The sequence below is a fragment of the Grampus griseus genome (genome assembly GCF_964374135.1).
Source record: "Grampus griseus genome assembly, chromosome: 5".
NCBI classification, from domain to species: domain Eukaryota; kingdom Metazoa; phylum Chordata; class Mammalia; order Artiodactyla; family Delphinidae; genus Grampus; species Grampus griseus.
The window spans coordinates 140307181-140321141 of record NC_138998.1 but is presented as its reverse complement, the minus strand read 5'-3'; the positions used below and the strand labels follow the sequence as shown (position 1 = coordinate 140321141).

The window sequence follows — 13961 nt, the reverse complement described above, 5'->3', positions numbered from 1 at the left end:
CGCAGGGTCCCACAGAGGCAGGTCGAATCCCAGCTCCGCCGGGTCCCCTAGGTAACCTTTGACAGCCATCCTGTAACAGAGAAGTACAAACCTGACTCCAGGCGGGATCTGTCCCCTCAGCTCTAACCTTGTGCTCTGTGCTTAATCATGTTGCCTCTTCACCTGGGTACCGGAACGTCCCCTATGGCCTGAAATATACATAACAGCCCTTTCCCAAGGCTCTGCCTCCCAGACTTGACCTTTAAAGGTAAAACCCTTTTCACTCACATAGGGATAAAAAGTTGCACAATAGAGAATAACCCTTGTCTTGTTGGAAGTTTACAGGCACGCGGTGACTAGACCTACGTGGAGGCTGCAAGAACAAAGGTCTGGGTCTGGCGGCGCTAAGAAGTTTCAGGCATCAGCCGCGTCCCCTCCCCTTTTAGAATAAAAGAAGCCCGAATTCTAACCCGGGTAAGATGCTTCTTTGGGACACGAGTCCACCATCTTCTCGGACTCCCAGCTTTCCCAATAAAGCCGCTCTTCCTGCCCCAACCTGCCTCTCGATTTACTGGCCTTTTGTGTGGCCAGCAGTATGAGATTGGATTCAGTAACAACGTTTTGAGCCTTGGTGTGTTCCTCCAGAAAATGGGTAAAGTTATACCCGTATCATGTAGGTATGCTGTTATAAAATAATTTCCAAGATATAGCCTTCACTTAAAAAAAAAAAAACCAGCCAGCTGGGCAAGGTGTAAATTCGCCTTTGTGTTAAAAATGTGCTTAAATGTACAGAGAACATTCTGGAAAACACCTAAGAACGTGTTAAACATGGACAGCACCACACAAAAGGGGGAGAGTCTTCTGTACTGTCTGATTTTAAAAACCTACTGCAGGGACTTCCCTGGCGGTCCAGTGGTTAGGACTTCGCCTGCCATTGCAGGGGGAGCGGGCTCGATCCCTGGTCGGAGAGCTAAGATCCCACATGCCTCCTGGCCAAAAAACAAAACATAAAACAGAGACGATATGGTAACAAATTCAATAAAGACTTAAAAAAACCAAATGGTCCACGGCAAGAAAATATTAAAGAAAATAAAAACCAGCTGCAGGTATTGTATTTTTATGAAAATGTATTGAATAAGTTTATTTAATACATTTGTTAACGTGTAGCTGATGATAAAAACAATTTTTTTGCTGGAGAAAAGCAAAAAGGAAGAAAAGGAACTTCTACCTTTCAAGAGTTGTGAAATCTGTGCGCACCACGTACCGCACTTGCGCCGTCACCTGTCTTTTCAAGTACCCGAGACTGGGCTGCGATTAAGCGGCCTGGGAGCTCTTGTCGCTGAGCAGGAACCCTGGTGGCCTGCTGCTGGGCGGGTTGCAGGATTGATGCCCAGGCCTGTTGACCCTGCCCTCCAGCCCCACGCTGAGCCTGTATCCTTTTCTTCCAGCCAGGCTAACACAGGCATCAACACGGCCCTGCTCCCTGACAGAGAGGTATTCGCAGGAAACTGGAATCTGCTACCACCACTGGCTTACTACCAGAAAGGTGGGGTCGGAAGCAGCCTCTCCCCTTTGGGATGGACGACGCTCTGGGGGCTGTACCATCCTGTGCAGGGGAGAAGCAGGTGGGGCTGGACCTAGAGGGAAGGGCTCCCCAGACAAACAGAATCCGGAGTGCCTGTGTAAACACAGGGGTATAAAAAATGAGTCTTCTTGGCAGACGTGGCATGTCCTCTGAGCCGACGGGTCCCCAGAGCCCGCCCGTGACCATGGAGGCCAGAACATTCTGGCTGCTGGTGATGGTCCTGCCCTTGGTGTCCTCCAGCTCGACTGGGCAGTACGTGGGTCTGGGTGAGTACCGCTCTGACCTCCTTAAGGAGGAGGGGCCGGGTGGCGGGGTGGGAGCACATGACAAGGGGACGGGACGTGGGAGAGCCAGGCTGGGGGCTTCCTGTGACTTGAGGAGAGTGACCAGGCCCCTTAATAAAATTGCCACTTACCAGACACACACGTTTTCTCTCAACAGCTCTACATATTGGGTCTTGCTGTCCCCATTTTACAGACAAGGAAACTGAGGCTCTGAAAGTTGATAACTGACCCTCTCGGGCAGTGTGGAAATTAGGATTGGAACCCAGGTCCACCCGGCTGGCAGCCAACACCGAAGCCACTATCCCACTGCCTGTCTTGCTGGGGATTTCCAAATTACAGTATAGGTCTTTGTGCATTATGCTAGCACATTCGCAAGACAAAAAGAAAAGACAAATGAAAACGATCACATTTTCAATACCTACAAACACAGTTTTCATTTAGCCATTGCACTGCAGTTCCAGTGGAATGAGTCTGCCCCATTAACCAGCGTGTGAAGAAATTAGGGTGTGGAGCTTCCCTGGTGGCGCAGTGGTTGAGAGTCCGCCTGCCGATGCAGGGGACACGGGTTCGTGCCCCGGTCCGGGAAGATCCCACATGCCGCGGAGCGGCTGGGTCCGTGAGCCATGGCCGCTGAGCCTGCGCGTCTGGAGCCTGTGCTCCGCGGCGGGAGAGGCCACAACAGTGAGAGGCCCGCGTATCGCAAAAAAGAAAAGAAAAGAAAAGAAAAGAAATTAGGGTGTGGCAGTTATCTGCTGAGAGGTCTCGAACTTGTCACCCATCAGAATCACCTGGAAGATTTTAAAACTCTTAAAGCCCAGGATACGCCAACTATATCAGAGAGTCTCTGGGTGGGAGGAGGTAGCAATGGTTTTTCAAGACCCCCGTCTGATCCCAATGTGAGCGAAGTTTGGGAACCAGTGGAATGAGGAATTATGAATTGGCAGCCATAGGAGAGGATTTGAGATTTCACGTGATTTCTATTTTCCTAAGGACAAATCCAGTTTAAGAAATGAGGCAAAGTGGACTTTTGCTGAACTTCAGACATAAAGGCTTACCTGGAAAATGAAGAGTAGAGGCGAAGGATGTACAGGGAAGGCTTGACAGGGGGGTAGGGAGATACAGAAAAGAAGCAGGAAATAGTAAACATTGTGATTTTCTCTTTTGAATACCCGCCTTCTATTATACTCCTTTTGTTTTAAGGGGGAGATTTTGTTGATAAGACAATAAAGAGGAACGTTGTTTCCGGGTTCGGGGGCCCTGGATTCCCATGGGTACCTGCCAGCTGGAAGGAATCCAGGCCCTATTGACTTCCTGGCAAGGTGCTAGGAGCACCCAAGTGAGAGACACCAGGCAGCCAGCCAGATCTCCTACAGAACGTTTCTCTTTCAACATTTACGGGAAGAGTGTCCTCGACAAGCAGACAAGCACAGGTTATGGGAGGGGTGAGATCACAGCCTTTGAACTCAGGAGCTGGGGGAGGGTGCAGACCAGCAAATGCAGCCGGTAGACCAACCCCAAGCCAGCAAGGGCTCTGACTGGGCTTTGTTTGGGACAGCGCCGAACCAGTGCGTGGTCCCAGCCAAGGACAGGGTGGACTGCGCCTACCCCGACGTCACCGCCGAGCAGTGCACCAACCGGGGCTGCTGCTTCGACTCCAGCATCCGCGGGGTGCCCTGGTGCTTCAAGCCCCTGCAGGAAGCAGGTGAGTCAGCCCCACGTGCACGGGGGACCTTTCTGGGCTCCCAGGAAGCCACACACACCTGAGCCCTGGGTGGGACCCCCTGTGCCACGGCCGTCAGTTGGCCGAGGAGGTCTGTGCAAACTCTAATCATTTCAGAAAGGTGTTCAAAGTCGAGGCCCTACGGAGAGGGAACTAGTTTGGAGAGAAATGGACAATACGTAGGTTTGGAAAGTTGGGCGGATTTCAAGGTCATTTTCAGCACACGACCCCTGCAGAGTCTCTGTCCTTTGTGACTGGCGACATGCTGGGCTGGAGTCCTGGCACCTCTCCCCACCCTGCCATCCCCCACCCTGCCCCCAGCACGAGGTGCTCACCCCTCCATCGCTGGAGTAGTGGGGTGCAGGGCAGCCCCTGGGGAGCCGCGTGTCAGGAGCAGACTGCGCACAGGTGATTTGCCTCCATGCCCCGCCCATCACCTGTGCGGCGTGGAGGTGGCCGTGAGCCACCTGGCAGCCCCGGTGCCAGATCACCGTCTACGATGAACGTAGTTACCTAAGGCCCCTTCCTGGAACGAGCACCCGGGGGGGCCCCTCTTGCGCTTCGTCCCCGGGTAACGACGAAGGAGGCCACGTCTCAGCCAGATGCCGGCTCCCTAATCAGCACGGGGCCCCTTCCCACTGTCCAGGGCCTCCTCCCCTTCCCGGCAAAGCCAGGCAGAGGTCCAGATAAGGCTCTGGGCCCAGGAGGGAGAGTCAGCCCTGTGCTGGCCGTCCCCGCTCTGCCGGCTCCTCGGCCTGCGACGACACTTCTTTGAACTCTGGCAGTGGCCCTACCTGGGCCCGTCTCCGGTGCCGTCTGTCCTGACAACCTGGGTCCCCGTGGGGCATGTGGCTATTCTCCCACGAGGGTCGGGGGGAGCTCAACCCTTCCCCAGGGACTTGGTGTGGAAAGCAGCAGACGGCGCTGACCTCGGAGCCTGTCTGGACCTGGAGAAGCGGGGCAGCGGGTGGGCAGGCACGGGATGGCTCAGGGTAACGCATGTCTGTGCTTTGTTTCCAGAATGCACCTTCTGAAGCCGTGCTGCTGCCCGACAGCTTGGGAGGGGACTCTGCCTGGTGCTAGCACCTCTCCTTTTCTATCACCTGCTCCCGGCAAGCACTGCCCCTAATGTGTGAGGCCTGATGTTTAAAGAATAAAGCTCCCGTGCTCAGCATGAGTTCACGTCTTCATTCCTGAGACTTTCCGCTGCTGTGTTTTATTTCTACCGAGTCACACTCGCCCTTCTCAGCATTTCACAGATGGGAGCGGAGGAGGGTGTCTTAGCATCTCCCAGCGGAGGGTCTCCCCCAGGCCTGGGGAGGAGGGAAGGCTCCCAATCTAGCTCCCTAGCTGTGACGGTGCAGCAAACCTCACATCTAGTGCTGACCGGACGGGGAGGGCAAGCCGCCTTCTAAGTGTCCCTTGAGAAACACCGTTTCAAATGTAAGTTCCAAAAAAAAAAAAAAAAAAGATTATTAATGTCTTTCCTGGCGAAGAGAAAGCTAATAAAACCATCTTACCAATTGGCACTTTTTGGTTTCTTTGTAAGTCAAGTTTACCATCTGTGACAGCTTGGGTGGCCTTCTTTTGCTTTTTTCCTCTGAAAATGGATGCAGCTTTGTGGATACATGAACAAATGTCACCACGAACACTCATGAAGTCTTAGTGACCCCGAGATGGAGAGCTGTCCCCTCCCTCCCTCTTGGGGACACGCAGCTCTCCACGGACACCGGGACGGTCTCCAGCCGTCCAAGCTGAGTGTCCTGCTCTCCTCCTGCTGACAGGACCCTGTTGAGGTTGCACAGACGATTCTACTCATTCTACCGCAGGGCTCGTTTACGCCGCATGCGCGGCGCGGAACGGAAAGCAGCGCAGCCTCCGGTCGGGGGTTTCTGGGTCTGAGCCATCCTTCCCGCTGGAAAAGAGACGCTTGCTCCTTTTCGAAACCAAAGGCTTTGTTTTTAAGCTTGCACTTTGGGCCAGGTCTCTCGAGTGAGATCCTATGAACATCCTAGCAGTGAGATGTTATTCCCTTTGTTGTAGGATAAGTAACTCATCCCAAAGCCCCCGCTGAGGGCCCACCCAGGGGAGGCCTGTTACACTGCGATTTGTCACGTGAGGTCTAGTTGGAGGAGCTAGAGCCCCTCTGAGGTGCACGTGATTCCCCAAGAGCGAGATGCCCAGCCCGCTCCCTGAGCACTCTCACGCCCTCCACCCTGCGAGAGGGACTCCATCCTGTCCTTCCTCCCTGACGGCCGAGTCCGTAGCTCTTTGCGGCGTCTGCCCTCACGCACTCGACTTGTCCGCAGAGTCCCACCAGCGCCTTCCCCCACCCGCAGGTCCCCGCTCGCCCTCCACCCCCAGGAGGACCAGGCATTCAGCGCACAATCCCGTGGGGTGAGGAGGGAGCGGAGGCTGGGGACCACCCTCCACCCCAGAGGCCCCAGCATCCCAGGCCCCTGCACCCGCCCTTCTGGATGGAGCTCGAGGCCCGGGGAGCTGCTATCTCCCCTCACAGACGCTGCTGCCACCACCCCCCGTAGCTTCCGTGGTCAGATCTGAGCCACTGCTTCTGTGTCAAGGCCACCGACACCATCAGGGGAGACGGTGCTCACCCCTCACCCCCAGGCCCCAGACGGCGGCTTCTGTTCCCTTGCCGGCTGCTCAGGGCCCCGTCTTGAGCGTGTGCTTTCCCGGGGGAGACCCCGGGCCAGACTCAGACGCTGGAGCGACCTTCATCCCTGCTCAGGAGAATCACCCACAGGTGGGGGGATGGGGAGATGGACCTTCATCTTCCCCGCCTGGGGCGCACAGGTCTCTCCCCAGCCTTCGCTCCGTCGTTCGTGCAGGGGGCAGAGGGTGTCATTGCGCAAGCCGGGCCGCGTGTGCCCTGGGGTCCCGGTGAACGTGAATGGAGCGGCGCACCCTCCTTCAGTGCCCACCGCCGCAGCCCTGCGGGGTTTTACACATTTGACTTCCGTTAATTCCCACAGCAGCCCCGGATGATAATCTCCATCTCTGCAAGTGAACGAGCAGAGGAACAGAGGTTAGGTCAGGACCCCACGGCCACACGCAGCGCAGGGAGATCTGGTTCCAGTGTCCGAAGACACTCTCCCACCCCAGCAGCTCTGAGCTCTCACAGGACAGGGGGCTCTTTCTCTGTTCCCAGCCTGGACGCCGGACGGGGCAGCCTCCGGGTGGCGGGGAGGGGAAGATGCGCGGGTGTGGCGGGCGGCTCCAGTGCCCTCAGGTCAGTGAGGACCCCGGTCTGCTGTGTGTCCTGCCAAAGAGAGCGGGAAGCAGCCCCGCTGAAGCCGCAGCTTCCAGAAGGGTCTGGGAGGGTGTCCCATCGGGACCCCACCTTGGTGCGCGCCAGCCCCGGTGTGGGGGGGCTTGCGGAGGTCCACACCACCCTGTCCAGCATGGAAGCCCGGACCCCAGCAAGCCCCAGCTTGCTCAGCAGGGAACGGGATGGAATTTGCCCCAAAGTGCCTGGGTGGGGGATTTTAAGTTCGGCAGTAGAGAAAACTCAAGTCACTGACGTGCCCATCGCAAATGAATTTTGGGGTGAGGCCGAAACACGTGTGTGCCACATTTTGTGTGTCTGCCCTAATGGTGTGGCTGCCTCTCGTTTCACCCTTTGGGCAGACACACAAAGGGTCTGCGTGAAGCCCAGCATCTCAGGGTGACATCTGGGGGGTGGAAGGAACTTGGAGAGATGCCGTTCCCGGGGTGCTCTGTGTCGGGGGCAGGGTGGTTTCTGCCTTTATCTTTCCCCCAGGTATGGACATCTCACGGTGCAGCCAGCCGGGAGTCCCTGGCGGACACCCAGAGGAATCTGTAAAGATCATCAAAGCTAACGAGACGATCAAGCACTTGGCATGCGTCAGACACCCACCAGGTGCCTGAGATTCGCTAACTCCCTGAAAGCCCACGCAGTGAGGGGTACCACCATCCCCATTCTCGTTTTCGGAAGAGGGAACTCTCCACGGAGCCCCACAGTAACTTGGTCAGGGAGTGGCGCCCAGCAGCAGCCTGCGAGGACAGGCCAACGGCAGGAGGCGGGGAGGGTTCAGAGCCCTTCTCGAAGGTTGTGGCTGAATCCTAGCCCCTCCCACGGGTCATTCCCATCTCATTCAGTCTGTAAGTCACAATAGATCGGGGATAAGGAAATTACATAGTTACTATGTTTCCAACCTTGTGTAAAGGTCCATAATAACTGGCTAGGTTTAAAAAGGAAACACTGAACTGCCGATAAACTAGAGTAATTATTCTAATTACTGGCTTGCCAGGAGCCAGCAGACGATCCCACGGAGCCCTCTGCTGTCCTTGCGTTCACTGTGACTCGATGGGGGTCCCTCAGGGGTGGGTGGTCTCTGTCGGGAATTTTAAACAACCTTCTTGGCTCCGGACACTGGCTGTCAATTAAGTACCCAGAGAGTGCGAACCGATTTTAAAATTCGGGGATAAGAAGTACTACAGTGTGGACTGGAAACGTTTTTTTCTTTTATCTAGAGTGCAGTGAGTAACTTGATATTTACCGTTGCTTCGCCAATGAGGACATTGGGACAAATTCGCTCCAGGACACAGCCTTGCTAAGACTCAAACCCGGGATGGGCTGTGGCCACTTCTGCTGGGCTGCGTCTAATACGGTCATCATCGGTGGACTTCAGCCCCCCTGAAAGCACTTAGCTGACACTGACTGCCCACGGCCCACGTGGCCTTTACACCCCCTTACACTTCCCCACCTCCTGGTCAGTGCGCCTCTAAAATTTGAATCCACAAGTGGCTCAGGGTGAATTCAAATGATCAGTTGAGTTTCACAGGATCCAGGGATCACTTTGATATCAAGTACCTTCCTCACTGACTAATGGTGCATATTTGTAGAACCTTCCAGAAACCATGGAATGAGAGCTTTGACTTGCCAAGGAGAAGCCAGAACCCCACTGCTGCTGGTGGAAAAGGAAGATAACACCAGGCTTCCCTCCCACCAGCCCCCGACACACAGCGTGGCCACTAAACCTACGGATAACTTCTCGTGGCGTTTATGTGCTTCTCCCCTCCTCTTGTGTCAGTGTGGTTGGTCCGTAAGAGCGTCGCTTCAGCGTTTACTTGGCAATTGTTCCCTATGTACTGTTCCAGAGTATGTCAAAAGTTCACTGGAATTCGTCACGCTGTTCCAAGAATTCTTGAACATTCAGTGGCACGGAGAGGAGGGATTTAGCTTCCAGCTCAGACACCTGCACAGGGTCAGATGCTCAGCAGACTCATGGTGGGGGGGACCCTGTGAGGGAGAAGACCGGGTGGTGCAGGAGGTCTCAGATCTCACTGCGGATCTGACACCACTGAATGGAGCAGGGAAGGAAGGGCTGGGTGGGCAGGGTCTCAGGCCACAGCCAACTTAGACAAGGTCTCCAAAAAGTGGATGGACGGTCCCTAAACCAAGGTGCCCCGTAGGGGAATCCTGTTTGGGGCAGGAATGGCCTGGTTGGGAGAGGCCAGGGGGAAGCGTGCTCGTGTAGGTGACATGGGACTGGAGGCAGAATGTGGGTGCTGGATGGGGCTGCCTTGAAAGCACCGTGAGAGTGGGAGGCACCCGTGGGGTCTGCAGCTCCACCTCCAGTGGGAAACCTTCTCTGCGTGCCTGTTGGGTTTCCTTCCGCTTGCGTTTCCAGAAAAGCTTCTGTGGTTTAAACGGTAGGTTGTAAGGATATAAGTATAAGGATGTTTTCCAAATTTTCAGACTTACTGAAGCACGGTTGTTATGGTAGAAACCACCACAGCAGGGATCAGGAGGGACATGGCTTTACGGATTCTGGAACATTCTGACGAGGGCATGAGTGCTGTACCTTCCGGTCCAGGGCGCTGTTGGCAATCTGGGGTGAGGAGCAGGAAGCGCGGCAATGAGGAGTGTCTTTCTGGGTGGGATGAGGGGCTGGGTGATAACCTGCCATCTGGTTACCTGGAGGGGGTGGGCTTGGGATAGGATGGTTTGGGGATGAGATTACTAACTTTTGTATTATTTGTTCAAAGAAGTGTGCAGGGTATTTGTAAATTAAAATTTCTAATAAAGAGCATTTGGGAAGGAGTGGGGAAGTAGTGGGGAAGGAGTGGGGATTTTGGTGGGGAAGGAGTGGGGAAGGAGTGGGGAAGGAGCAGGGAAGGAGCGGGGAAGGAGCAGGGAAGGTGGCAGGTGGTTCAGGAGCACAAGACAGCGTCCAGGGACAGAGAAGCCTGGGCAGGGAGAAGGAACGGAGGAGCCAGGTTTCTCTCTCTGTCCTGTCCCTGCACGCACACCTTCCTCCACACCGACAAAGGTAACCTAGTGCAACCCCATTACGGCCACACCCGGGTGATTAATCCCAGAGTGATGCCTGAACTCCAGTGCTGACCCATATGGGGCCCTAACAGCACAAAGACCCCCAAAGCTGACTCCTGGGGATGTTCGCCCATCACCCTACCCTAAGCAAAGCGTCTGGGAGAAATTTCCCCTGGGTGTGGGGGACGGACTCCCCCAGGCCACTTCCTGTGACCCGATGGATTCTTTGCTGTCAGTTTCTCAGTGTCTTCTTCCAAACGAGGGAGTGCGAAGCAGGGGCCGGAGCGCCGGTTCCCTGGCTACTGTCACCATCTGCATTCTGCCTCCACCACTTGCCTCGGGCCACTTGTCTAACCTCTCTGAGCCTCAGTTCCCTGGCCCGTGAAATGGGCTGGCAGTGACACGCTGGTCCCAAGGATGGCAGTGAAATGAGACCACATATAAAAGGCACCTGACCCTGTGCTACCACATCACCTAACAAGGGGGGCTTGCACATCACCCCCGTCACTCTTATTTTTCTTCCCAATTTCACCCAAAGCCATTATAACACCTACCGGAGGAACTTTTTCATTAAAAGAGAGGGCAATGCAAGAATGAGAAAATTCCCCACAGGCTCCGTCAGACCCCAGGCCCAATTCTCCCGCTGGTCCGCAGGCTGCTGTTGTTAAAAGCAAACCAGAGAGAGAAACAGAAATCTGAAAAGAGCGATATGCTTTATTTTGATTTATGTCACATTTTCATAAATGGCATCTAATTTCAGAAAACAGTGTTCAAATCTGCAAAAAATGCACGTACAAATTTTCTAAGGAGATTTCTGCAGAAATATACAAAGCAGGACCACGGTCTGTAGAGTCAGAAAGCTTACATGTTAGGGTCTGCTCGGGTCTATGTTCCAATAGACCCAAGGGAAACAGCCAAGGAGACAAGTACCCAAGGGGGCTGCTGTTATTATATATATATATATATATATATATATACACACACACACACATATATGTGCACGTATGTATAGATGTTCTCACCTGGGACAGTGCACACCTCTCCCAGCGTGCGAGCACAGTACTTCCTAAAGTCACGTGGCTAAATCAATGTAAGGTTATCCGCACAGCGTTATAAAAACCAGACATTACATAGTTACGCATTAGATATACAGACATATGCACATCTTTACACGATGATTCAAAGTGTTATTTGCATTGACTCTTGCTTTGGAAGGAAGAACAAAGGAAAAATGTTAACTAGCTAACCGTTAAGGAAAAGGCAGCGATTCAGACTCAGCTACGAGCAGGTATTAAGCCGCTAGGTCTGCAAAGGAAAAACAAACCTGGGTGAGGGGGTCAGCTACACACGCTCACTTTTGAAACATACTCATTCCATGGAGAAACTCATTTCTGGTCACCCCCTTCCCCAGGGAGCATTTGACTAGAGAAACAGAAAACTCCTTGTGTGGGGTGGGTGGTCCATTTTGTTAGCGGTTTGGATGGTAGGACCTTCGGCTACCAGCTTTCACTGGCCGAGGACTTGAAATGAGATATTTATGATGAAGCTTGGGCAACCTGTGTTCCAAAGGTTGTGGAAAAGAGACCCCCCAAGGTACGTGATGACAGAATTGTGAAAACATGTAAAGATATAAAAACAAAATATCTACCATGGCCACTGACATAGAAACCAACCGTGGTACCTTTCAGATCAGGTTGCACCTCGGATGTCCAGGAACCCATGAATATAGGGACCTTAACCTTGACCCAGGTACCCATGACTTTCAGCCTTTCCCTTCAAGGCCAGATCCATTCCACCCAGCACAAGAGAGCACGTGCTGGGGCCCCAAGCGTGGAGTTCGGTTTGATAACTTCTCCCCAAGAAATGCACGAGCCTGCTGCTTCCTCTGCTTCAGCAAAGCCCTGTTGGGTAAACACTGTTTTCTCGAAAGCTCCACCACGCTGATCCAGGGCTGTGATGGAAGGAAGGGGCTGAGGCTGGACAGTCACCTCACGGCAGGTGAGATGAAAGAACGCTCCCCTCCCAGTGGCTGGCAACAAGGGCTCCCCGAACCCTCCTTCCAGGAGATGCCCTGCGGGATTTGAGAACTGGCCCCCAAGCAGGTGGCAGGGAGGGTCACACGTCACCACTCCGACGCCTGCCAGCCAAGCCTCAGCGTCTCCGTCCCAGCTCACCTTGGCACCTGCTGCAGGTGAGGGATGACTCCCGTCCTGCAGAGGGACGAGCAGGTGGCTTACAAGTTCCCCAGAATCAGATGTCCGAACATCAGTGGACAGAGGAGATACCATTTAACTGTATACAGCATCACGGCCACGGTTAGATTCACGTGCAAAGTACAGGCCAAAGGCACCCACAGGTGATCAACAGGGTTCTCTTTCACGTTTATTCAGACACACCAAGCGGGGGATGGGGCCACGCCACTGAGAGAAAACGTCAGCTGAACGTAATCGCTTCCGGCTTTGCTATTTTTCGCTCGTGTGTCTTGGGCTCATGCCGTTCCCAACATCTGGGTCAAACCACGAACCCCAGGGACGAACTCACACGTTCCTGTGGCCACGTCCCTGGCTTGGCATGTCTCCCTGGGAACCGGTGGGCCGGGCCCTCCAGCTGTGTGCGCACATCCCACCACCCTCCTTCCCAAAGCGGGGCTCGGCTTCCGCCCAGCCTGTGACGACACGAGGGCACTTTTGTGCTTCTGTTCCTCTCCCTTCAGCTTTACAATGGTCATTATATTGTGGAAAAGCCCTGAAGCCATGACCCCACCGGTGACAACCCCTTGGCTGGACAGAATGCGATGGCCAGTGTGCCTGGGGTACTTTCTCCTTTCTGACACCACGGGACTCTTTTGAGAACAGGGAGGGGGTCAGGAGCTCTGCGCCTGACCTGTGCTCACTTTAGTCATTTGTAGACTTGGCTGACCTCAGGGTCCGCTCGAGCAGGCCACAGAATGTCAGTCTGAGGAATGATTCCAAGTGGACTGTTCAGAGGTAATGTAAAAAATTAAGCTGATGCTAAACCCTCGTTTCCTTAAAGATGGGGAGAAGGGAAGGATACGCGCTAGTTAACAGAAAACCTAGGCTAGGCCTGCAGAAGGATGGGCGTGAGCGCATCACCTTCACGCCCACTTCTTGCCCAGGAGGCTGGGTTTTCAGCACAGGCTGAGCGGAGCCTGCAGGTGTGAAAACTGGACTGTGCAATGGGGGTGCGGGGCTCCCCGACGTATTCCTGCTTCTGGTCCCAGGGAGGCGCGCCAACAGGGACGTCAGGAACATCTGGCTTTGGCAGACTCCGGGGAATCTCCCTGAGGCAGGAGGCCCAGTGCCCGGACCTGAAGGACCATGACCTTAATGGAGGCTGCACAGAAGAAGGGCGGGGTCCGCAGGGCAGGAGGGGTGCAGAGAGGAGGCTGAGGGAGCCTCGTGAGCTTGCCCCACCCCAGGGTGCTCTCTGAGGCTCCCCGCACCCTCTCTCCCTGTCGCTTGGCGGGACTGCAGGGGCCGTGAACTCTGGGACTTGGCCCAGCGCCGCATTCTGCCCTGTGTCCCTGAGGAGGAATGCAAGCCGGGGGTGACAGCCTGGCCCTGAGCGCGCTGCTCTCGGAAGCGCGGCTCAGTGTAGTTCACCCACCAGAGCTGAGCTAAGACAACACCCTACGCCCGGCTCCTAGGTCCTCCCACCCCGGGTCCGTGTCCCCGGGGACCACGGCAAGGGCGGCACACGTGGGGCCCGTGCATCTGGGCTCCGGGCATTTCTTAAAGCCCCGGCCGACATTAACAAGAGGGAAGAGATGGGGGACGAGGCTGGAGAGCGGAGGAAAAACACAAAACTTTAAGACAGTTCAACCTAAAACGTGCAAGTTACCGAGAGAGAAGGGTGACTGTTGACAGTGGGGTGTTGGACCAGAACACTGAGGAATGAACCAGAACCCACGCTAGACGTACAACGAAGATGTTCCAAATACAACCTAAAATTCCCCTTTGCCTGGTACAGTTCAAGCCAGTTATTTTGAATCTGAAGCATTTAACACTGAACACAGGTAAAAAGTTTTACATAAGTATTTTATTAGCAGTCTTA

General features: G+C 54.5%; 1 protein-coding gene across 2 annotated transcripts; it reads left to right on the top strand.

The window, feature by feature from the left end:
* The first annotated feature begins 1489 nt into the window (after positions 1–1489).
* Positions 1490–4954, top strand: LOC309823266 (trefoil factor 3-like). 2 transcript variants are annotated; one of them, XM_082655437.1, is made up of 4 exons: positions 1490–1525; positions 1700–1830; positions 3404–3550; positions 4589–4954. In XM_082655437.1, the coding sequence occupies exons 2-4, from the start codon at positions 1707–1709 to the stop codon at positions 4600–4602; spliced, it is 285 nt and encodes a 94-aa protein (XP_082511563.1). In that variant the 5' UTR covers positions 1490–1525; positions 1700–1706; the 3' UTR covers positions 4603–4954. The 2 variants fall into 2 exon arrangements, with proteins under 2 accessions (XP_082511563.1, XP_082511562.1); XM_082655436.1 differs by lacking the exon at positions 1490–1525 and having other exon boundaries at positions 1655–1830.
* Positions 4955–13961: the final 9007 nt, after the last annotated feature.

Excerpts from the sequence above, each read along its gene's own strand:
- LOC309823266 (XM_082655436.1), top strand. The coding sequence starts at position 1,683 with ATGAGTCTTCTTGGCAGACGTGGCATGTCCTCTGAGCCGACGGGTCCC. Across the intron at positions 1,831-3,403 it reads TGGGCAGTACGTGGGTCTGG|CGCCGAACCAGTGCGTGGTC; the intron begins GTGAGTACCGCT and ends TGTTTGGGACAG.